Below are 24,536 nucleotides of genomic sequence, written 5' to 3'. Positions count from 1 at the left end.
TTTGAAGTATTTAAGCTGTGTCTTTACCTATAATCAACCTTCATATCTGTAAATGAACTCACATATTACAAAATGCCATAAGCATGCCACTGACCTCCTTCCAAAGGAAGCAGAACCCAGTAAGTTCTGTACACTCGAAATGGGCTGAGCATAACTATCTTGTACATATGGTGCTGTGGTCCAGGAACGGCCCATGTGTGATGCTCTCAGAACCGCTCTGACATTACCTTTTCACATGAACAAGACTAGGAGGGGGTATCAAGCAAGGGCTAAAATGTGATTGGGACACATTTTGACTGATCACACAGAAAAGGCCTTCTCTCCCACAAACATTTGTGTTGACCTATCTGGCACAGCTCTGACAGATGGAGAAGACCAAAAGTAGCAGAATAGCAAATTAAGGCAACATGCTTGGTTCAAAGATCAAGACAGTACAGAACAAGGGCCTGCCTCCCAAGTCAGTTTCACTGAGGGTCAAGGAAGACACTATTAAACTTAATCTCATCCACAGGTGAAATCCTGTGACCATCAGGGTTCCTAACCCTTGCTACTAGAAGCTTGCAAAGCTCCCCAGTTCTTTGGAATGAGGCAGAGCAATTTCGTTAGATTCAGTACTCAGCAAATTTGTTATAGACGAGAGTCAGTGGATGCTGTTTCAGAAGCTGAAAAGCAGACCTAGATATCTGGTTCTGATTATCATGATGTTCTTCCAAAGAATATTTTATACCAATATTCAGATTTGACCCTTTATTGTTCTCTAGTTTCTGGCAACCAGCAATAAATCTCCCATCCCATTTCCTGATGCATAAAATGAAATTTTGCATTACAAAAGAGACAGTAATCTTATGATTGGTGAATTCTGATGTGTGTGTGTGTGTGTGTGTGTGTGTGTGTGAGAGAGAGAGAGAGAGAGAGAGAGAGAGAGAAGAGAGAGACAGAGACAGACAGACAGACTTTGCAACAACGTTGACTAGTACAATCATTATTGGCTACCACCAAACCCTTATGTCTTCAATTTATTCTTGGAGACCTGATCCTCATATTTAATTAGTTTATAGTTCGTTCCAAGTTTTGCTTTCCCAAACTTTTTTTAAAAAAAAGTTTTTATTTTGATGCTTTGCATTTGCCTCTGCAACATCTGGAAAGCTTTTTGTAGAAGCTTATTGTTACTTTACTGCCTGTGCAGCTTTATTAAATTATCTGAGTATTAACATTGAAAGCATTCATCTGGTTTTAATTAGGGGTAAGATGAGTGATGTGGCAGTTAAACTACAAGCTAATGGTTCAGGGACACAAAGTTCTAATAGTAGTTTTAGCAAGTTTCTTGCCCTGATTTTCACTAATTAAGAAGCTGGGCTCCTATGCAAAAGCTTGCCTTCCAAAACAGATGGGGGGGAAACACATGATGAACCAAGCTAGCAATAACCTCTCACTGAAAGTTTTCGTAACTTGGTGGCAGTGTTTTATCTGGATGAAGTGGTCTATAGAGTGGTGGCTGGTGCCCATTGAGACTGGTGGGGCAGAAGTTGGGGAGCCCAATAGTAGGTGGAGCCAGAGCCAATGACAGGCAGAGCCAACTAATTCTAGTTTTGTCTCCATCCTTGTCCCTGCTGAATTCTCTGCAACAAGGGGAAACCATGAGATTGAGGAGGAAGAGGGAGCTGACACCTCCCCCCCACCAAGACTGGTTGTAAATAAGGAGGGAAAGCTGGTTAACTGAGCTTGGTGGGGCAGTCCCTCACTTGCCCTAATGGACCAGCCTACCAGCCTTCCCCAACATAGGTCCCCCAAGTTGTATGGGACTACAACTCCCAGCAGCATGATCCAATGGTCAGGGATGATTTGAGATGTAGTACAAAACATCTTGAGCACACTAGGCTGGGGAAGACTGGTTAGTACTCCCCACCTCCAACCCTAATTTGCCTTTGCACTTAAGATCCCACCCCCCACCCCATTTAGACTGGTCTTGATGCATCTTGTTGCACAGCTGGTGGTGATTTTTCTTTTGGGGGAGTGTATGAATCAGAACCAACATTCTTTTGCACGTGTTTCTTTTTTAAAAAGATTACACGTGCAATACTTGGGTGTGTTCCTAGTGTGATTTGGCGATAGCTCCGATTAATGGGCTTGTTTACTGTGGGCCCCATGATTGATAGTAGAATCTCATCAGGGCCAGTTCACACTGCAAATTCCTCCGCATAACTATATAGGCAGCAACGCAACCACATGGTGAAAGGCTAGTAGGGCTCTATGCATGAGGGTGATGGCAGACCTATTTCTATTAGTAGGTTGTGCAAAAGGTACAGATGTGGCCATATGAAGTATCTGCTGGCTCGTCGCATGTATGCACAGTATTGTTTAGCACTAGTCTTTCTTCACAACCCAACACTGCGCATCTGCACACAGTGGTGCTGCCAGGGCAGGGCTTTGGGGCAGAGGTTCAGGGCCCCTCTCAGCAGAATGAGCAGGAAAGCCACCCCAAATGCAGGAGGACTGGCTTGACAAATTTTGAATTGAGTGAATACGGAGGGAGCCCCTGCAAGGCCATGGATTCCAGAGCCCAAAATTAAGAACTACATCTACATGATCATCTGGAGCAGTGGTTCTCAACCTGTGGGTTCCCAGATGATGTTGGACTACAACTCTCATCATCCCTGAGCTCTGGCCTTGCTAGCTAGGGGTGATGGGGGTTGTAGTTCAACAACATCTGGGGACCCACAGGTTGCGAAAGGCTGATCTGGAGGAATGTGACAGTGTTGCCTGGCACCGAAAAAGAAAATATAATCGACAGTAGGAGATAAAAGCAAGAGTGATCCATTCATTTATGCGATGAACCTCAGTTTTTCCATAGGGTGCCACTTAATGCATATGTTGCCTCTACTTGTGTACTTGCCTGTCTTCAATTTATCTGACAGCTGTGTCTAATGACACATAGGCAAGGCATCCTTCCCTAAAAGAAATATGCTTCTGGGATTGCTAAGGCACCAGTGTTGTTGATTCTTCCATGTGTATCCAATAATTTTCAGCCAGCACGCTTCTTCTTAGTGTTCCTGTTTGCTGTATCAGTTACTTTTAGTTCCTCAATGTAATACGCTTCCTACTTGGAAGCACACAGTTTACACCCTACTGATGAAGGGGTTGATAGGTCTATGAGAGCCTATGGCGCAAGAGGATGGGTTCTCATCAGCCTAACCTCGAAAGGGCCATTAGCAAGGGTTTCAAAATTTATCAGGGTGAGACTGTTTAAGTCACATGGGAGGAACACTTTTTCACACTGAGGATGTAATTGCATTTCCAAACACCTTTCACATAGCTTATATTAAGGGAGGAAATCTTGGCTTGTTTTCAGAGGATTTACCTGACTGGAACTACTGTACATGCAAGAGAAGGAGATAGTAGACCCATGAGCTGGTCGAGAGGGCTGGGCCATTTTGGACTGTAGGATGAGAATATATATATATATATATATATATATATATATATATATATATATCAGTGGTACCTCAGGTTAAGTACTTAATTCGTTCCGGAGGTCCGTACTTAACCTGAAACTGTTTTTAACCTGAAGCACCACTTTAGCTAATGGGGCCTCCTGCTGCTGCCACGCCGCCAGAGCACGATTTCTGTTCTTATCCTGAAGCAAAATTCTTAACCTGAGGTAATATTTCTGGGTTAGCGAAGTCTGTAACCTGAAGCGTATGTAACCCGAGGTACCACTGTGTGTATGTATATATAAGAAAATAATTCCATGCATGCCGGAAACTAGCAAACCAGGGAAGGGTTACAGACCAGTTATTTCCCTGTTCTGCTAGCTTTATATTTTCAGGGAGTTATTTATTTTACCTGGGGAAACATAACCACGCCAATCTGAATGGTTTCAAGTGGAACTTTCTCCAAATGATCATGATTAAGAAGAATTGCATTTTAAATTTATCAAAGAATAGACTTACATAGTGTTTCAAAGATTAGCTTTGGGTGAAAAGAACTTGGCTCTTCATTCAGATTCTTTTTGTATTCATCATGAAATGTTAAGGAAACACCACTCCTGTTTACATCCAATTATTCAAATCCCCGTGATATGCCTGAAATGCTGAAGATAACTGAACACAAATTATACTTAATGAAGACACATTCACTAGTCTGTTTTCCTTTTCCATAGCTCTCATTCTTTCAAAAAATAAACATGCCTACAGGGCTATCCAAGGCTGACCCAATCCATTCTGATGCCTGAAATGAAGCAGCAAATGGCACCAAGTCAAGTTATTTTATCACCTGAGACATAAATAAATCCCACAAGTGCCTCTCCCACTTTTTGCCAGTAAAAACACAATAATAAGTTAAGTAACTAATAGTAGGCTGCCCTTTCATGACATCCAAGATATGCTACCTGGGGCAGGCCTCATCCATTATATGGGGAAGATAACAGGATATAATAACATCATGAGGAGCCTACTCCCCATGTTCTTGCATAAGTCCCTGCCCAGGAATTTATCATGGTGTGTTTCAGCCTCTTTTCTCGGTGGATATTCTGGGTTCATAGGAAAGTTTAATTATTTATCTCTTCAGGCCTGCTGGCGATCCCTGCACCGTACTCTAATCTCCACTGGCACAGATTTTGAAATTACCGGTAAAGATACTGAAATGAAACAGTTCAAATTAATAACAGCCTTAATTGAAAGTCATTAGAAGACTTATTTATGGCCTGTGGAGAAGGGGTGGCATTCTTTTCAGACACAACTTGGTCAGCACAAATAACCACAGACGCTGAACAGGAAACTTGCACAACTCAAGGGTCTTAATGAGAATTCATGTCAGGAGGGGGAAATGGCAACAGAAGCAGCACTTAGAAAATATATTTCAAAGACAAATATACACTGAAAATGCCCGGGGGAATAATCCATTCCTTTGCCCCATTTTTGCTACCTCTGTGTCTATAAAATAGTGGTTAAAGCCTCTGCTGGTCATTAATCTGTATTAAATTATTTAAAACAATCCATTAGATTTGTTCTGCATAACGTTTAAGTCATTGTATCTACATAGTCATGTTAGTATAAATATGATGGGGGGGGTGAAGCACAGCAAACTTATTATAAATCAACTCCTATCTTTGAAGACAGTCCAGTTATCCCTGCAAAATGCATATTGCATTGTATTCATTGGCAACAGACGGCACTAGTGTCTAATCCAATAAACTTCAGTTCTATATCTGGTGCAAGCAATGGGGAGAAGGCAAAGGTGAATGTCAGTTTAGTGGAAATGGAACAGAGAACAATAGGAGCCCCTGCCTCTAAAGATGTGACTTTGCGGGGAGAAGGCAATACTGTACAGTTTTTGGTTTTGGCAGATGTCCCCTTGGTGCTGCTTTCTGATAACAGCTATCACACAAGCTCTCTTATTCTCTGGTTGGTATACATTATAAAATTCTACACACTTCTGTCATCAAGCTGATATGGAAAAAATATGGTGGCCAATATATTTTTGCTTGTGTGTACATGCAGTGGGGATTCATGGTCAATCCTGCTACCCTGGTACATACACCTGCATGCGTGTGTGTGATGGAAAAGTATTTCTTCTCTGCGCCTTTTTACTTGTTACTTTCACAATAAATCTCTTCCTTTTCCCAACTAATCAGACCTCAGGCCCTTGGAAATAAAGTAATGGAGGAGCTGCATGGCATTCTAAACTACAAAATACGTTGAACGCATATTCTCCATTTGCTCTGGGATTAGAAGATTAAGCAATAAACATTTACAGCTATAAAGCCAATTTTCTCCTCTTTAGGGCTCTCTTTCAAGTTTAATAAAAGAGTTTGCTCTCATAAGCTGATTTACGATCAAGATTTTACTGAAGCACTTTGTAGAAAATTATTCAGATCAGTGAACAAAGAAAATCCTTCAATAAAAGGGGGAAGATGAGAAATTGCATACTGAATTGGTGGATCCAAGAGCGAGTCGTGGCCTCTTCTAAAATCCATTGACACAAACAACAAAAATTTCCACTGACTTTGGGGGCTTTGGCCGAAGCCTAGAAAATACTTCAAGAGTGGCAATATAATAATCTTTCTCTCTGATATGTTTGATATTTTTCTTTTATTGACAGTGTTTTCATAAATGAATGAATGTAGGAACACTGGAAAAGGCTTTCCCTCACTGACAACTTGGAGTGGTACAGTCCATTCTCTGTCATCAGCAAATTCTACCATCTCACTTTGCTACATGTGTATACCAGGAAGATTGGCCTCAGAGCCAGACAAACAGTTCTCACATTCATCCAGGTATTAAGAGTACAAGATCTAACTTGTCTACCCATTTGTACTTGGGCACAGGCTTGATTCTCGCTGAGGTGGTAATGCCTGAATCTGGGCCTCACTATTTCAAACTGCAGTTTGGGTTAATATTGTGGAATCTTTGGGTCTTTCTTTTTGTCAATGTATGAGCTGCACTTCAAGTAACAGGACTCTTAGGATGACATGTGAATTTAAAAATTATATCCCTCACATTTCATTTAAAAATAAGGAGGTCTGGAAGGATAGGTTAGAATGGTTTCTCCTGGTATCTAATTTTCTGTATGAAGGGAATTTATTTTTAACACATAAGCTCCCACCTGCATTCTGAAGTGGTTCAGAACAAACAGATTTATTATCTCAGTGACAAATAGCTCATTGATACCCAAGTATCATATTTTGTGTTAAGCCCTCTCCACTTCCTTAAACAGTGAGTTTCCAGGGATAGGGCTACACAGGGTTTGGTTTCCTTTGGCTGAGAGAACCCTTAAATCTTATGGTGACTTTGTTATTGGGTGGAAATTAGATATAGATCACCTGTGTGGGGTAATTAATAAAAGAATTGGAAGGATTGCTGGATCCAAAAACATTCGAGAGCCCCCAACACAGTATTAAAATCACAGGATTATGCAGCACAGAGAAGCATGGGAATAATAGGTTAATAGACCTTTTAAATATCCCGTTGTAGCCACTTACAGCATTTCCCGTCTACTCCTCTTGCAATGAACAGAGCACACAGTTACTAAGTTTAAAGGTTTTACTTACAAACTCCAAAGCTCAGATTAATGCCTTATTCCACGCAGCAGCAAGAAGAACACAAGTAGAAATCTTGGGTTTACAAAATACAGAAAAATATTTCTGAGAACACGGTCTGTGCTTGAAGCAGTCAAGCCCAGGCATGTTGCCTGGTCAGTTTCACATAGTGGAAGAGAAGGAAGAAAGAATCTTCACTTCCTTCTTCACTGGAGGTGAGGGGGCATGACCCAACTGAGTCTAAGAAAACAATTTATGTGGTCTTAACCCCTTCGTGCATTAACTAGCCCTGAGTTTCAGAGTTCTATTTGACTGCAGTTTCCCACATTTGTAATATTTGTTTTACTTACAGACACACAGGTAGAGGACACTGAAAGTAAAGAAGCACCCCAACAGCAGGCAGCAAATCTGCTATCCCTACACCTGATTCTCAGAGAGATCCCATACATTTCCAAGGTTCCTCAATCATCTTGCCTACAAAAGGTTTATCGCTAATGGGAGTTGTAGTTGTACAACACTTGGTGGTCCACCAGTTCCCCATCCCTGCTGTAACATTATAACCAATCCACATCAGTCATGTCCAGAAGGATGCGGGCAACTTTCCCTCTTGAATTAAGCCCCATAAACTAAGGATAACTATTGCTCAAATACGCTTCTTCTTTCGCAGATGAGGGTATGGGCTGATTGCGACTTGTATCCAACAAGTCTACAAAAATGCAGCAAAAGCAAAGAATCCGACATTGGATCCAAAATTCAGAATCCTAAATCTGCCATCTTAAGTGTGCTTGCCCAGGAGTAAGTCCCATTGAACTCAGTGGGGCTTATTCTGAGTAGGCACGCATAGGATCGCACAGGAAGCACCTCAAATTTCATGTGACAACTCTGTCCTTGAGACTCATGTTTCCTATATTTTGCTTCCCCTGTAGGAATGGTAGACCCATCTAAGTGGATGGGAAGGAACTGGGAAGGGCAGTGTAAAGAAATCTGGTGTTGTCCTTGGAACAGTAAACATGGCAGAAATGTTATCTGTGTCACATTTGAGCAACGGGGGTTTGTGCTCTGTTTTAAGTGCAAATGGTTTACTGGTGATTTAGATGAACTTCCTGGGGAGTGTTTGAAAATTTCTGGCAGGCATTCTGTTTACCATCTGGCAGAAAGACTTTGATGAGCCAACAAAGAGATGTCAGAGCAAAGAAACTGCTATAACTCAGTGACAAACTTCTGTGGTCCACTAAGCTAAGCATTTTCCAGCCTTTTTTGTTATTTTATTGCAATGATGAATCTTGCAAGAGGCTATAAATCATGAGAAGCAAGAAGAAGGGTTTAAAATTTAATGCCACCCCTTTCTTAATCAGACAGTTCCAGTAACCATCTCCTTGCAGCTGATAAAGTTGCCAAGTGATACTATTTTTAAAGTCTTAGAAAACTGAAATGTATTTTTTTTTAAATGTTGCTTTATAATCAATTAGCGAGACTCATATTTCTTGGTCCTCTATTTGCTACTCCTTGCAAGTTACAGCAGCTGGGTTTGCAAAACTCAGCCAATAGCCCTCTATGTGTTACAACAGTAACTATAATGCGAACAGCGCAATAAGACTTCTTTATTTTATGATTATTAAGTTTATTTATCTATATCCTCCCTTTCCCCCAGAACTGGAACTCAAGGTGGATCACAAATTCCCAAAAGCCTGCTGGAATAAATAAAATTCTAACTCATATGCCAGTCCCTTAGACTTGGTAAGGATTTCAGTTTATACTGAATTGATACAGTATTATGCTTGTGGTAGCAAATCCTCTGATTTATTGAACTGTGTGATGGCATGGAATGCTTATAAACATTCCAGCTGTTGGAGGAAAGCTGCTATAATGCTTTTAGTCCAGATTTGCAAGGGTATTAAAAGGTGGGCTAGGATTAAAACTCGCACAAACCCTGATGGTAGGGTAAGGTAGGTAGGCTCAATGGACAGAGGAAACAGAGAAATGAGGCAAGAAAGAATTAGTGAGAAATGGCTGAGAGGGAATAAATAGACTTAAAGCAGCTTTTCCCAACCTGGTATGTTGGTTATAACTAATGAGTCAATTTTTGGACTGCAAACTTTTCAATTCAAAGTAGATCTGCAGAACATAGAAAGCTTCATTACACCTGTCAGGTTATTTGAACATCTAACTCCTGGCATTGCCTACTGTGACTGGGGTGGACTCAACACACATATAAAAAAAACACTGTGAAAATGTGTGTGTTAAAAAAAAAGAGTTTTGAAAAATATATTGAATTTACCATAGCTCACTTTCACCATCTAGTGTCACCTTTGTATATTGAACTTCGCAACACACTTAAAATGTTTCATTTGCAGCTGCATAGCTGAGTCCTGGGTTTAAAGCAGAAATTATGATCCTTTTTAACAGGACATTCCAGAAATGGAAGTTGGTATCTTCTGCATGCAACATATGTGTCCTGCCACTGAATTATAGTCTCCCTCAATCGCACTTCATTCGCCATCCTATTGCCGTCATCCCATCCCTAAACTTCCTTAATCCTTTGGATACCTTATGCAATAAAAGGAGAGTTGAGAAAGAACTCTGGAGTGACATGGCCAGTCTATGTAGACAATACTGAGCTTGATGAGCCACTGCTCTGACAAAAACAATTTACAGTTGCCTAGTGACTAGAAACCAAGGCACATGGTGGTAGGCCAGAAAAGGAAAGATAGAGAATAAAGTACTTATTTGCATAGCACATAGTTAAACTATACCATTCATTCCCACAAGAGGGAGTAATGATGGCCACCAACTCAGACAGCTTTACATGAGGATTAGACAAATTCATGGAGGATGTCGCAATGGCTACTAGCTAAGTTCTACCTCCTCTGTCAAGAGGCATTATGCCTCTGTGTACCAGTTGCCGGGAATCACAAGGGGTTGGGGGAGAGCCCTGTGGACCTCAGCTTCTGCTTGCAGGCTTCCCATAGGCATCTGGTTGACCACCATGAGAACAGGACGCTGGACTAGATGGGCCTTTGGCCGGATCCAGCAGGGCTCTTCTTATGTTTATATGCCACCCTTTCCTCCAAGGAGCGCAAGGTCATGTCCATGGTTCTCCCCCTCTTCATTTAATACCCACATCCACCCTGTGAAGGGTAGCGAGTGGCCCAGGGTCACCCAGTGAGCTTCATGGCCAAGTGGGAACTTGAACTTTTACCTCCCAGGTCCTAGTCCAACACTAACCATGACACCACACTCAGTTCAGTATGCCTTTCCGTGCACTGCTCTGGTTTGCCAGAAGCGGCTTAGTCATGCTGGCCACATGACCCAGAAGCTGTACGCCGGCTCCCTCGACCAATAAAGCGAGATGAGCGCCGCAACCCCAGAGTTGGCCACGACTGGACCTAATGGTCAGGGGTCCCTTTACCTTTACCTTTACCATTCTCAAAGCCAGTGATAAATTCTGGAGTACTAAGACTATTGAAGAAAAATTAACTTTTCACTAATGCAGGCATTATGGCTTCAATCTGAAGCCAGCTTTTGTTCTCACTCCCCTATGCTTTACTTAACAGTCAGCCTAATGAAGGTTATTCACTATTTTGCTACCTTCTCATCGGTCATAAGAAAGCGATGCTTAATGTTACCTCCTTCCTCCTTTTGGCTTATTTGGTGGGTTTCTTTCCGAGAAAAAACACACTTATTTGGCATGCAGAGGACTGGCAAATAGCTTCCCAGGAGATAACATTCTCGTCCCTGCTGCGAAATAAACTGACACTTCTTCCTTGCCTGTCTCTGCTTTGCCAAATCACAGCTCAAACCCCTCCCCCTTGGGAGACACCTTTCATCTCCCCCAACTTCAAGTAATCCTTGCATTTCTATAGGAAGGACTAGATCACTCTTTCTGAGAACTATATCCCTAGAGAAACAACAACAACAACAACAGAATGTGTGATGGAGGATGGCAAGCAACCCCCCAAAACTATCTTCCTGTACATCTGGTGAGAATATCCTACAGAATTTTCCAGCAACCTTGGAAAGATGCCTATTTGCAAATTAAATACAGAAATTAAAAGTTCTGAAGGCTTTGTTGGTCTAGCATGTGTGATTGCCTGTTCCATATGTCCAGTTTGAAGAAAGCCAAACTTATTACTTGCTGGCTAGATACACAGTCTTTCTTTCTGTCACGAAGGAGTCTGCCTAAATTCAAGGCACTTGAGGCATATCTGTACTTGCATTGGACCATAGCTTGCATTCTGGACTGAGACCTCAAAGTCATGCATTCTTAGCCCCACTAAACATTCCCCAGTTGCCTTCGGCAAATCAGTTCTCCATCTTAGAAATGAAAACCACAGTGCCCTATCTGACGGGCTGTTGTGGGTAGGAATAAGACAATGGTTATAAAATACTCCGGCAAGTGCTGTTGAAATGATTAAGAATTATTTTCTTAGGGCATTGATACAAGGTATGAAATATTTGCAGAGAGGGTGTCTTTCATAAAATATACCCATGGAACGCAGTGGAATTTAATTCAGAGTAGGCATCTATTGGATCAGGATGTTGAATAGGCCCTTCCATAGAAATCAAAGTGCTTCATTTTGGCTGTTTGGCGCCCAGTATCTGAACTCAGAGGTCCTGATTCACAGTCTCTGATCCTCACTAACTACACAAGATCTTCACCGATGGAACACTGCTACTACATACTATACACGGGAAGAATTAAGAAATTTGTAAAGGTTGGGGGAGGGTTTTGCAAAGGAACATGAAACATGGTATTCCTTCCTATTATATGTTACTTTGCTTTGCATTCCGCTTTCTGCATTTCTGCTCTAGCACCAAACTGGCAACAGAGGGAGTTTTGATCCAGGCACTCCCTTAAAGCAGGCTTCCTCAACCTTGGGCCTCCAGATGTTTTTGGCCTACAACTCCCATGATCCCTAGCTAGCAGGACCAGTGGCCAGGAATGATGGGAACTGTAGTCTCAAAACATCTGGAGGCTCAAGGTTGAGGAAGCCTGCCTTAAAGGAATCGGGAGTAAAGGAAACTCTTGTTGCTTCCAGTCCTCATTCTTTAGCATACTGTTTGAAAGTGGGGTGGGGGTGGCAAGCAGAAGCTTGCCTGCCCACCCCCCAAGAAAAAAACAGGGAAGAGCCATAACTCAGTCAAAAAGCATAGGCTTTGCATGCAGAAAATTCTGTTCCTGGCTTCTCAAGTTATGAAGTGGTGCACTTAGGTAACCAAAGATTTCTGATGTAATAACCTTATGGGGTCCTTTTCTTTAGATGATAATATGAGTTATTTCGCTTATTCAAAGTCATCCAGCCTTCCAGCTCATTCTAGACTTCTGCCCCAAAGTCATGCCCTTATGATACCACAGCTAATAACCCGCTTGAGGTGGCGGGTTTGACCGTCAAGTGGTATACATACGTTTTATTAAACAAAGAAGTCTAGGCAAGACCTCTACTTGAGAACTGGCAGAGCCATTGTCAAATGAAGGGGATAAGTCTTTGCCAACTTGGTGCTCTCCAGATGTTTTGGACTCCAACTCCTACCTACTGCAAACACCTGGAAGGCCACCAGGCTGTTGAAGGCTGTAGTGGGCACTATTTGACCAGAGGCATTGATGCTTTGATTTTGCATGAGGCAGCTTCATGGGTATATAATTCTAGGAGCCTGCCCCTGTTCTTGTCGTCCTGTCCCGTGCAAGGGGGAGAAACAGAATCATGAAGAAGAGCTCAGGGTTGTGCAGGAAGAAACATGACAATGCTGCCAAAATAGGTTACTTAAACAGTGCCCCCCCCCCAGGATAACCCTTGCTCTGTTATTTGTGCTTGTGGGAAACTGCAGCACATGGAACAGGCAGGGTCCTGTCTGTGTGGCTTGCACATGAGCCTATGTAGAGCTCTGCAGGATCAGATGTAAGACCCAAATGCCTATGAGAAGCCTGCAAACAAGATCTGAGAGCGACAGAATTCTCCCTGCTTTATGATTCCCCCCTTTATGATTCCCAGAAACTAGCATACTGAGGCATACTTCCTCTGAAGCAGAACACAGCCATCATGCCTAGTAGCCACTGATAGCCTTACCCTCCAGGCGTTGGGTACACTGAATTGCCATAACTGACAGCCAAGTAATCATCCATCAAAAGGCACCCTTATGGTTTCATAGAATGACACAGAATGCATTTTTTGTTAAAATGTTGTGTATCAGTGCAATAAACAAATCCCATATAAAGCCATGCTGTTTGCGCCACATATATATATATATATATATATATATATATATATATATATGAGAAGTGTATATACTTCTTCTGACTTGTGTATATATAGCATCTACATGTGTGCATCTATGATTTAAACAAGAGCCTCTGCAGCCTGGTGGGGCATACTATCAAATCCATGCATGGAAGTTGTATCTTCAGTATTAACAGACTGTTAACAGAAACAGAAACACAGTGCTTGCCACAAAGAATTATTTACTTATGCGATAGTTGGGCTGCCTTGCCAAGCAGCTAGATGCAATGGCAGAAATCCTCATTTCCCTCCACATCATACTTAATTGGTTTAGTTAGTACTGCACTTAAATTTGTGTGAATGGGTCAATGTGAGAGTGACACAAGCTATGTTACAACCATCTCAAAACCCTGACCATCTCAAACTATCCAACCAAGTCTTTCCGCTGATTTTAAAATGCTGCAATACAATGTAAAAACAACCAATGCAATTCCCTCCCCCCAAGAAAACCATTAGTTTCTTCATCTAACATTAACCCACGTTTGGTTACAGCAAGTACCGTAACAGTTGCAGCTACAAGAAGGCTGACTATAGAGGACAAACATCTACCGATAGAAAGAAGCAGAGATTGGATTTTCAAGCCTGCCTTGCAACTAGCGCTTATACCAAATTATCAGACATTTCTTATCCTTCCAGTCGTCAGCAAAGGAGAAGGGAGCTGAGAGAAGAAACATAAACAGCCTCTTGCTTTGCACAGCTGAAGCAGAAGCCCTTCTTTTCTTTACTCACGGAGCAACAGCAGCAGTAGCAGACTCAGAGTGAGGCTCCTCCAGTAACCCATTTTCTGGATCTTGCCAGCAACTGAATCCCTGCTTCACAGCGTTGATCGGTTCATCCTCCGCCAGCCCATCCAGAGCTTGTGGGGCTCCTGTCTAAAATTGAAGGGGAGGCAGATCCAGCTGTTTCAAATCCAGCTGTGCGTGTGTGGGGTCCGCCCAGGAACTGAAGTTTATGAGCAGGCTAAGCTTGACTCTCTGAACACACACAAATATGGGAGGGGGAGGATGGGGAGGGAAAAGTTGGCACAGAGAGCAGGGCTTGATATAATGATGACAATGCTAAGCTGCTTCAGGAAAAAACGGCTCTGTATGGTCCAACGCTGTTTGAAGAGCACCAAATTCCTGCCTCTAATTTTAACAGGTCTACTAAGATTAGATGTACAAATCCTTTTCTTGGAAAGAGAATGAAAGAATCCAGCAGTGACAATTTCCCTATGTTATCACTTTCCTTTAGAAAGTACTGGAATTTGATGTTAAGTTTAATCAAATACCAAAATCCGACATTCAGGAAAACATCTGTACATTCATTGCTATAAGCATGTTGCCGTTATCATCATTGGGTTTGTTGTTGTTGTTGTTGTTGCTTTTTTGAAAGATTTTCTTTAAAACTAGTCCAAAGATCTTAAAAGGATACAAAAGCATACCCTATTTTAACCTTTCAGTCTGGCTTCAGGTCTGAAACACAGTACAGTTGTACCTCAGGTTAAGAACTTAATTCGTTCTGGAGGTCCGTTCTTAACCTGAAACTGTTCTTAACCTGAGGGACCACTTTAGCTAATGGGGCCTCCCGCTGCCACCACGGGATTTCTGTTCTCATCCTGAGGTAAAGTTATTAACCCAAGGTACTATTTCTGGGTTAGCAGAGTCTGTAACCTGAAGTGTCTGTAACCTGAAACGTCTGTAACCTGAGGTACCACTGTACTGAAGCAGCCTTTGCTCACTCTGGTTGATGACTGTTAATTAGGGAAGAGATGGAGTGTGGTGGTGGTGGGGGCCTGCTCCGTTGGCTTTCCTTTTCCATTTCTCCCTGTGGCAGCTCCTTGGGCTGGGAGAGGGAGGCACTGTACTGTAGTGGTTCTGCTCCTTCCTACAGGGCTACTCCTACCAGACGTAGAACTCAGGGGACTTCAGCTCAGCTCCTTGGCCATTGAGAAACTGCTGACGAGGGGTATTCAGAGATGCGGAGCACGCTTGTCATCGATATGCTGATGACAACCAGTTCTACCTCCTGGTTCCATCTGAATTGGGCTTTGCAAGTGGTGCCTGCAAGCAGTAACTGGCTCTATGAGGACCGATAAACTAAAGCTATATCCCCCATAAGGTGGAGATGCTGTGGGCAAGTGGTTGTTCCATGCCTGGCGTTTAGGGAGACAACCTGTTCTGGATGAGGTAGCAGGCACCTAGTCTGGGGGTGTTCCTCAATACTAAGTTGTCAGTTCATGTCTGCATGACCTCAGCAGTTAGGAGTACCTCTTCTCTGGTTTGCCAGCTATGATCATTTCCAGATCTGGATAACCTGGCTGCAGTGATTTTTTAATATATTTTCAGCATGGTGCCATCAGTTCACATCAGAAGCTCCTGCTGGTATACAACAGCTAGACTGATGATGGGGACAGGTGGCCGAGAGCGAGTAACAGTAAAGAATAATATGCAATACATAATACCATAGAGGAAAAGGAGGAAGATCAATTAATACATTAATATTTCAGTGGCAAGAATTGTCATTGCAGTCAGACACTTAAATTCCACTGGCATATATCCCTGACCAGTTTCTCTGCAAGAATATCATAACCATTCATGTTATCTTTGTGGATATTTGGTGTTTATGAGCTGAAAGAAATTAGCATTTTTTCTTCTGGCTTCAGTATATATTCAGCCCAGACACTGAGGTCCTCCTCTGAGGATTTTCTGCTGGTTCCCTCACTGTGAGAAGCGAAGTTACAGGGAACCAGGCAGAGGGCCTTCTCAGTAGAGGCGCCCTACCTGTGGAACACCCTAACCTTCAGATGTCAAGAAAATAAACAGCTATCTGACTTTTAGAAGACATCTGAAGGCAGACCTGTATCGGGAAGTTTTTAATGTTTGATGTCTTACTAGGTTCTGATATATGCTGTGAGCCACCCAGAGTGGCTGGGGAAACGGAGTCAGATGGGTGGGGTATTATTATTATTATTATTATTATTACTATTATTATTATTATATTGCCATCTCCTCTTTTTCCCCTGAAAACTTTCCAGATACTCTGTTTTATGGGTTCTGCTTCTGCTTGGCTTAATATTCGCTTTCCCCAGCCCTCCTGCAGTCTTTGTGGTCTCTTTACAGCCATTCCGCTTACATGCGGAGGCATCTCTGAAGCTGCTACAGCAATATATGAGGGTCCCCCCCCCCTTTTTCCAATCATCATTTCCTTCAGGCTTTGGCACCTTTTGCAAATGTTTTTGTGGCTGAAAAGGCCACCAATGATTATTTACTTTTAATTACTGTCCGCTAGGATTTTTCATCTTATACATCCTTTACATCACAAGCAAATGCATTTGCCTTTTTTTATTATAGTAAATACAAAATTAAAATGCACCCTAGTCCACAGCATACTGGAATTTAAGACCTTTGGCTACAAAGACCTCTTCAAAGATCATGTCAGCGTGTGTACATGCATACAAAGCAGGGTGCCTTCATATCCCATTCAACAGACATACTGGGCAGCAGATCAAATGGTGAATGAATAACCCATTTTACCAGTGCCTCAAGCAGATTGCCTTCTTATTTTTCCACAGTACTGGATATATATTTAAATAAATAAATAAATAAATAAATAAATAAATAAATAAATAAATAAATATTCACCCTCTCTCCAAAGAAAACAACAACAAAAAAGCAGCATTAGCAGCATCAATTGTTTAAATGTTGAAAATCTCCTTTGGAGATGTATGTGTATGTTAGTGATCTCACCAGTTCCCCGCCAATCAGTGTTGTGCACAGCTGCTTCTGCTTCAGACAGGAACAACAGGTTTCCCCCTGAACTCAGGCTGGGATAGGAGAGTCTGACCAAAAATGCAGTTAGCATACTTTCACAGTTTACTTGGAGGAGGTCTAAAGTCGAGCACACCCCTTGCGTGCAAAAGATTCCCTCTTCAAACCCTGCCATCTTCAGCCATGGCTGCAAAAACCTCTGGTCTAAGACCATGAAGAACTCCTGCCAGTCACCTTAGGCAGTCCTAAGCTAGATGCACCAAAGGTCTGACTCAGTGCAAAGCAGTTTTCTATGTTGTTCTACAAAAAATATCCACATCTAAGTGCATTCTTGCCAGCAAGCAGGAAACATAACTTGGAAACAATAGACCAGTAGAGGGAGATAAGATCAATTACACAGCCAACAATCATGGAAGAGCTGGCAAACATTTAACACGCCAGAAGTGGGCAAGTGAAAAATGAAAATGGTGAACACAAAAGTGTAACTCAACTTCTGTACTGCACTCTCATGGCATACGTTTCATTACCGGGAATGTGTTTTGTGTCTTGCCTTACAAGTCCATTCCCTTTTCCATCTTATGGCCTCTTTTTTAGGGTTGCCATATTTCAAAAAGTGAAAATCCAGACATTAAAATTGTGTCTAATCCCGGCTATTCCGGGAAATTCCAAATGTATGGCAACCCTATTTTTATTACTTGCTTCATCAGTAATGTCATGATTAAGGAAGTCCTCCAGAACTTGTAACCTAATGATCAGAAGACAGCCCACTAAGATGAATACAGTGTAACAGCTGTGTATTGTCTATGTGGAACTGGCAAATTTTAGCAATCCATAGGAGCCAACTCCTAGGGGCCAAGGTCCCTTCAGCTCCCCAATAAAATATTTGAGGGGGCCATGCCCTCAATGTTGATGGGCATTGCCATTCAAATGGTTTGTGATCGATTATCCAAGATAGGGCTTACCTGGCCCGCCCCCCAATATTTTATTTATAACAATATTGTTATCCTAGTGTTAAGCCCAAAGAGAAGAAAAGGCAATATTCCCTAAGGAAATGAGTTTACTTACATACAGAAGAAGCCTTAAAATCTTGTTTGCACAAACATGTGCTTACTGCTTATCAGTGTGTATCAGACTTGCTTTGTATGCTTTGAACACAGGTGAATGTGGCTGTGATAGTTCTGCTGTACCTATAGTTCAGATTTCCATGAAACTTTTTTCCTGTTCAACTGACCAAACTACAAAAAGTTACAAGGATCAAAATCCTCTTCTGATGTCCCAGCAATCAAGACATCTTGGTTTCTTCTAATGGGCCACTCTACCCTTAAACCTATTTTATCAACTGTTGTCTTTGAATGCATTTCTCCATCTGTAAAATTAGCTTTTAGCTATTGCAAGCAAAACATTCATACTGTACTAAACTTGCATGCATTTGACCTCTCTAACCTATCCTCCCTTCACAACTCCAGTTAAAATAAACTCAAAGATGATTTTAAAGACCTTTTGAGTGCTTTCAGTGTATCTGGTTTCTATTCTGTTGTCTCCATTGTTTGTACAAATTTCTTCCAAGGTTATTTTAATTGTTACCTTTGCCCATTCATTCCTAGTCAGATAGAATTTCCCAAGTTTTTACAACGAACATTTTATTATAACAAACACTCCTTTTAAGAATGTGAACTGCCGATGTGCCCTTTGAGTATGACTGATTTAAGATTTGTTTTATAAACCAATAGTCCATTTTATGCATGATTGCACAGTCGCCCAAAATCTGTTTCCCGTTATGAAGTGGTCTTTGGGGTGTTTACTCTAGATATTCAGTAAGATATGTCTCTTGCATCAGTTACACTTCCATTTTAAAGGATATGCATATTGGAATTTTCTGAACCCACCCCAGTGATGCTGAAATACTTGTGCGAATCCCATATATGCCTCATCAAGCATTATTGTTATGGCTGGGTTCTAAAGATGAAGATAATGGGAAACTTGGGATTGTATCTTCTCTCATGACAACAAAAGCAAATCTGGAAGAGTCTCAAAGAGACCTTTTGACTTCCTTACCCGCATTAAAGCATACACAGGGCCTTGCTGTCTTGCTAGCTCTCTTCTCTTTTGATGGGGTTATCTCTGAGCTGAACAACATTCAGCACAGCCAGGCAAATTGCCTAGTTCCATCCTGTCTTGTTAACATGGCCTGGGAGAGGCTTAAAGTGTTGAATGCTTGGCTTAAATAAGACTCAAAAGTAGTCTGCATTAAACAGTGTACCGGCAACTCCCCATTTATGCGCATTCAAGTCATGTGTGACTATGCATTGCCAGAACCCGGAAATGACACTGAAGGGGGCAAAAATTGCCTCCCAAAGAGTGCAGGAACGGCATCTAGCAATCCCACAAGCCTTTGCACCAGCCTTTGAGGCCTGTGGAGAGTTGTAGTTTGGGCAAGGAGGTTTGGAGGGAGCAATTGTGGTGGAGTTCAGCCAGTCTGTAAGTGCTGCTGGTTTTTAAAGCGTTTTTAAAGCATATGACTTCTGCCAAAGAATCTCTGGGAACTGTATCTTCACTTAGAAACAATTCCCAGCATCCTTAACAAAGTACAGTTCCCAGGATTCTTTGGCAGAAGTCATGTGTTTTAAATGTATTGTGTTTAATTAAAACTCACGTGTGCATGGAAATACTGGTAGATTCTTACAACTGTTGCAAAACTAGGTTTTATTTCACCTGGGTCAAAGACCCAGTTTGGTTCCCCTCCCCACGTATTTGCATACACACATACACACACACATACCCCCCATAGCACTGCCTTGTCTATACCCCAGATATCATATATTTTGCGACAGCTTTAATCAGACCTTTAATCAGGAAGGGGAATCAGACCATGGGGGTCTGCAAGAATTAAGACTGCACATGCAAAGGTACACACCCTCTCTTCTTTACTGATTCTCCCATTAATCCCAGTGTACAGTATATCGTATTACAGCCTGAGAAAACACATAAAGCCTAAACACGTTTACTAGATAGTAAGCCCCACCAAATAAGGTGGAATTCACTTCCGGAGCTTCGATTAGACATGCAAAAAAAACCTGCACGGCGGGAGGCGTCGGTGGGGCGGAAGTTACCCAAGGAGAGTATCTCTCACTGTAGCCAATGAGTCAGGCTGCTTGCGAGCCCCACTGGGATTTGCCAAGACGCAACTTCTGAGCAACAACATGCACGCAACAAGATATACAGGCTTCAAGTCAGTGACCACTGATGCTAGCAAAGTCCCACCGAAACATGCACAGCACCCGGGTGATCAAGCGGTGCAAATCTCGCCTTAGTGGTGCCGAGGACCATACGATCACAGAATAGTAGAGCTGGGAGAGACCTCCAGAGTCATCTAGCCCAACCCCCTGCGGTGCGAGGGATCTCAACATGACAGATCTCTGCTTAAAAACCTCCAAGGAAGGTCTGGGGCGGGGGAGAGAGCATACTAGCGGGTACTACTCCTTCTCAAGGAGTGTGTTCCACTTCACGTTTTCAGTAGAGCTGCGTGAAAGGGCTTGGGCTTAGGGGGCGGGGAGAGAGGGAGGGAGAGAGAGAGCGAGAGAGAGAGAGAGAGAGAGAGAGAAAGAGAGAGAGACTACTGTACCACCTATCGGGGAAGACACGCCCCCTTCTCCCCGCCCACTCCCTCCTTCCGCCTTCCGCGTAGTTACCTCAGGCAGGGAGCCTTCCGCGCCTGCGCGGTGGAGTCTCCGCGTCCCTTTCCCCCCTTGTGTCCTCCATGGAGCATCCCGGTGCCGAGAGCCCTGGCGGCGGGAGCAGCAGCGGCGGCGGCGGCGGCAGCACCAGCAGCACCAGCAGCCAGGAAGGCGAGGAGCCCGAGTCTCCCGGAGGCCCCGGGCCTGAGGAGGAGGAAGACGACGAGGCGGCGGCGGCCGCCGCCTCCCCGGCCACTTACGCGGTGAGGGGAGCTGCGCCGCTCCCGGGGACCAGGAGGGCAGTTAGGCCGCGGCCCTCGCCCTAGTCCCGCTTCCCCGGCGGAGAAGGGGAAGGGCGGCAGGGCAAGAGGCGGGCGTGTTGGTGGAGGGCCTGAGAGGGCGGGAAAGGGGGTGGGTGGGGGCAGAGGGAGGCTGGGTTTGAGCTGGGGGGCTGGGGTGGGGACTCGGGAGGGTTAGTTGCATGATGTGGGTGGGAGGGAGGGGGTCCCGCGGGCGTTAACCGTTGAGAAGCAGGGAGGGGGAGGGGGAACCTCTGGGCTCTAAAGAGTTTTTCTCCGCTGGGAGTTCTGGCAGGTGCAGCTGAGCGTGCACAGGTGAGGAAAGCCTCTCCAGCTGAAACCCCTCTCCTCTGTCACGGTTAACGAAATCAAATTGCGGGGGCAATTAGAATAAGATCTATTATTTGATTATTAATGTAAACCCCCAAAGTTTTTACCTCTTCTCTTCAGTACATTTTATTTTATTGCTATGGCTAGTGGCTGATGCAAATAAAGATTCTACTGTATCCGTCATTGTTGACGAAATTCCCTCAGCGCCCTCAGAACTGCTGTCCTCCTCTTAACCCTCCTAGGAATTCAGGGGTTGACAATAACGATGGTAAAGACTTGGCAGTACAGTGGTACCTCGGGTTACATACGCTTCAGGTTACATATGCTTCAGGTTACAGACTCTGCTAACCCAGAAAACCTGCTAACCTTGGGTTAAGAACTTTGCTTCAGGATGAGAACAGAAATCACGCAGCGGCGGCGTGGCAGCGGCGGGAGGCCCCATTAGCTAAAGTGGTCCCTCAGGTTAAGAACAGTTTCAGGTTAAGAACAGACCTCTGGAAAGAATTAAGTACGTAACCAGAAGCACCACTGTAGTGTGCAGAGCACTTTGCATGGCACCACCATCTCCACGTTCCTGGTTCATTTCTGCTTTGTTATGTATTTTGTGCCTCTTTTCGTGTTTTTGTGTTGTGATATTTGGATGAAGGATGATAATGCAGATTGAATAAATAATACTAACTGAAGCAGGTGGTCTGCCTAAGGCACACTGTTGCATTGGTCTTTAGCTGGTGAGCTAGGACCCACTTCAGGGTCACAACATGCTCTAAGGTGGGTTGCAAGAGCTGCACTACTGCCGTACAAATACGGTACATGCTTTAAAAATGTAAGTGGGTTCCCAGATTCATGCCTTGGTTAAAGGTAGACCCTGGATCAAAATAGGCTGAAACTTGTTACTCTAGTGTGTGTATTCAAGCAGAGGTTTAATTTAAAGCACTACTTGTGGTAATGTACAGCACCACTTATAGCATGTGTACTCTGAAGTAAGTTTCATTGGTTTCAACCTTCCCAGGTTGACGAACCCCTTTTGACCCTCACTTCCCTCTACAGTATGTGCAGAAACCACCTTATTGACCTTTGGACCCACTGTTTGCCTCATCCGCTCAATCTGTCAGACCCTGTCTACACATGCAAGGAAGTCCCTAACTCACTGAGGGGTTGAGACCCCTCAGCTATCTTTACCTATTTTAGCCAGCCACTTGAAGTTGTTCTCTGTGTGTGGTACTTGTCACATGCTGACACAGAGCCACAGATGAGAGCTGAGTGCAGGGTGGGGATTAACTACCCAAGAAGGAGCACAATGTGTCCTCCTCCGTAGGTACTATCATTCTGCTAACACCCCATAACCCATTCTCTAAATGGCCAACTGAAATAATATAATAGTACCCTGCCCATCAGTTTTGTTGCTTCCAACAAGTATAAAAGCATAACATCAAACATTAAAAACTTCCCTATACAGGGCTGCCCTTCTGTATTTTTGGCCTATTAGATCTAGTTCTCTCTAGTTTAACTTACTTTGCTATTTGGCTTGGCTATTTAGTGACAAAAATTGGGACTGAAATATACTATATGAAAGAGAGGGACATCTTATACCAGCTGGCTTGTGGATATGAAATGGTAGCAACATTTGAACTAAGTGATTGTGAACATGCACATGAGCACCAGCATTTGAGGAGGGGATAAAGATTGGGAAGCTAACAGACTAAGGTGAAAAAGTAGGATTATGGCTACTTCACCTATCACTGAGCATACAGTATGTGTACTTGCTGTCATATTTGAAGTACTACATACATATGTATTACTCCACATAAAGGGTGCATATATGGCAAGGAGGCATGGCCAGTCATGACTCCTCTCCACATGTACATGTGGAGCTTTCCTTTTTAATACTTAATAGCTGAAGCAGCTCTTCACTGGCAAGATTGTATGTAAGAAGTGTATTAACTTTATGACGGTCCAAGCAAGCAGAAACACAAAGGGAATGCTGGAAAGTCCCCCGTTTTTAATTCTTTATTTTCTTCCACATAAGAATAGCATGTGGTACAATATGAGAAAGCTTCTGCTGTGCCATAAGCTTCAGTGTACAGTATGCACCTACCTACCATCGCTCATTGTTGGTGTAGTTAAAAGACAAATAGGGTACTGTCAGGGGTTCAGGAGCAGAGGCAAGAGCAAGGGAGGAAACAGAGAGCGAGGGGGAGGAGGCAGAAGAAAAGATGAGTGATGACGACGACCCGAGATCTCCGAGTCTTTCCAGTGAATCAGAAGATTCACAGAAAGGAGCACCAGTGGCCAGGGCAAGGGGGGAGCCTAGGGGGACACCCCAGGAAGATAAAGCCAGAGGGGACTCAGAGGGGAGCAGTTGGAAATCGGGACCAGCGTCACCGCCAGAGAGCAGGGAAGAGGAAGGGCGCCAGGGGTCAAGCGCTGGCAGCTCACAACAGGGGGGAGGGCACGAGTCAGGAGTGGCCACACCTCCATCGGGGAGCGAAGAAACGGTCAGACGGAAGGTGGAAGGTTGGGCGCGCGCACCAAGTTCAAATGCACAGGAAGGTGGCGCAGTAGGCAGCCCGGAAAGGGAGCCAGGTCCTAAAGCCCGCCGAAAGGAGGGAGAAGAGTCAGGGGGGTCAGCGTCAGCGTCAGAGGAATCCCGGAAGGAAGAGACCCCGGGGGGCAGAGGGACCCAGAGAAGAACAGTCAGGTGGAAAAGGTGGAGCAAGGCTAGGATATTAAGTTGGTGTACAAAGGGCGGAGACTCAGATGGAGCTTCGCCGATCTAACCATGAGACGTAGAGTTGCACGCAGCAGCTTGAGAATGGAAACTGTAACTCAATAAAGACTTTTATTTAATGATCGCTGGCTAGCGTGATCCTCTGTGAGCTAGGATCTGGAAGCAGCTCTGACAGTAAGCTCCATCTCAAGATTGTGGGCATCTACGTCCTCGCGGAGAGGAGAGAAAGCGGGTGCCTACTAGCGAGCTCACGAACGGCAGACAACATGACGGCCGAACAGCAGATAGTGGAACTCAGAGAAGCAGTGACACGACTGAATGCCGAGGCTCTTGCATCCAGGAAGAGAGAGGAGGACGCAGCTGCCGCCTACAGGGATCTCCAGGTCAGGTTGGAAGTGCTTACGAAGCAAGGGCAACTGACACCCAAACCGGAGGGGATTGGGTT

The 24,536-nt window shown here is 43.7% G+C and overlaps 2 protein-coding genes across 3 annotated transcripts in view; one reads left to right on the top strand and one right to left on the bottom strand.

Annotated features, from left to right (window-relative positions):
* LOC308478115 (TGF-beta receptor type-2-like) overlaps positions 1 to 20,889 on the bottom strand; it is a 37,137-nt gene extending 16,248 nt beyond the window's left edge. Inside the window, exon 1 of one of the 2 annotated variants that reach the window (XM_081007429.1) lies at positions 20,750 to 20,889. Coding sequence is in view for 1 of the 2 variants with exons in the window: in XM_081007428.1 (XP_080863554.1) it covers positions 14,041 to 14,092 (52 nt within the window). In the remaining variant the exon portion in view is untranslated. Of the gene's footprint in view, positions 1 to 14,040; positions 14,261 to 20,749 lie in introns of those variants that run through there. The other variant, XM_081007428.1, reaches the window with a different exon arrangement.
* Positions 20,818 to 24,536, top strand: part of SNX4 (sorting nexin 4) — a gene marked incomplete at its 5' end in the record, with an annotated part of 35,849 nt that continues 32,130 nt past the window's right edge. Inside the window, one exon of the mRNA XM_081008437.1 lies at positions 20,818 to 20,997. Within this exon, the coding sequence (XP_080864563.1) occupies positions 20,818 to 20,997 (180 nt within the window). The remainder of the gene's footprint in view (positions 20,998 to 24,536) is intronic.

The sequence above is a fragment of the Podarcis pityusensis genome (genome assembly GCF_964106645.2).
Source record: "Podarcis pityusensis genome assembly, chromosome: 1".
Classification (NCBI taxonomy): domain Eukaryota; kingdom Metazoa; phylum Chordata; class Lepidosauria; order Squamata; family Lacertidae; genus Podarcis; species Podarcis pityusensis.
Note: the sequence above shows the minus strand (reverse complement) of the source record. Positions and strands in the feature narration are given on the sequence as shown.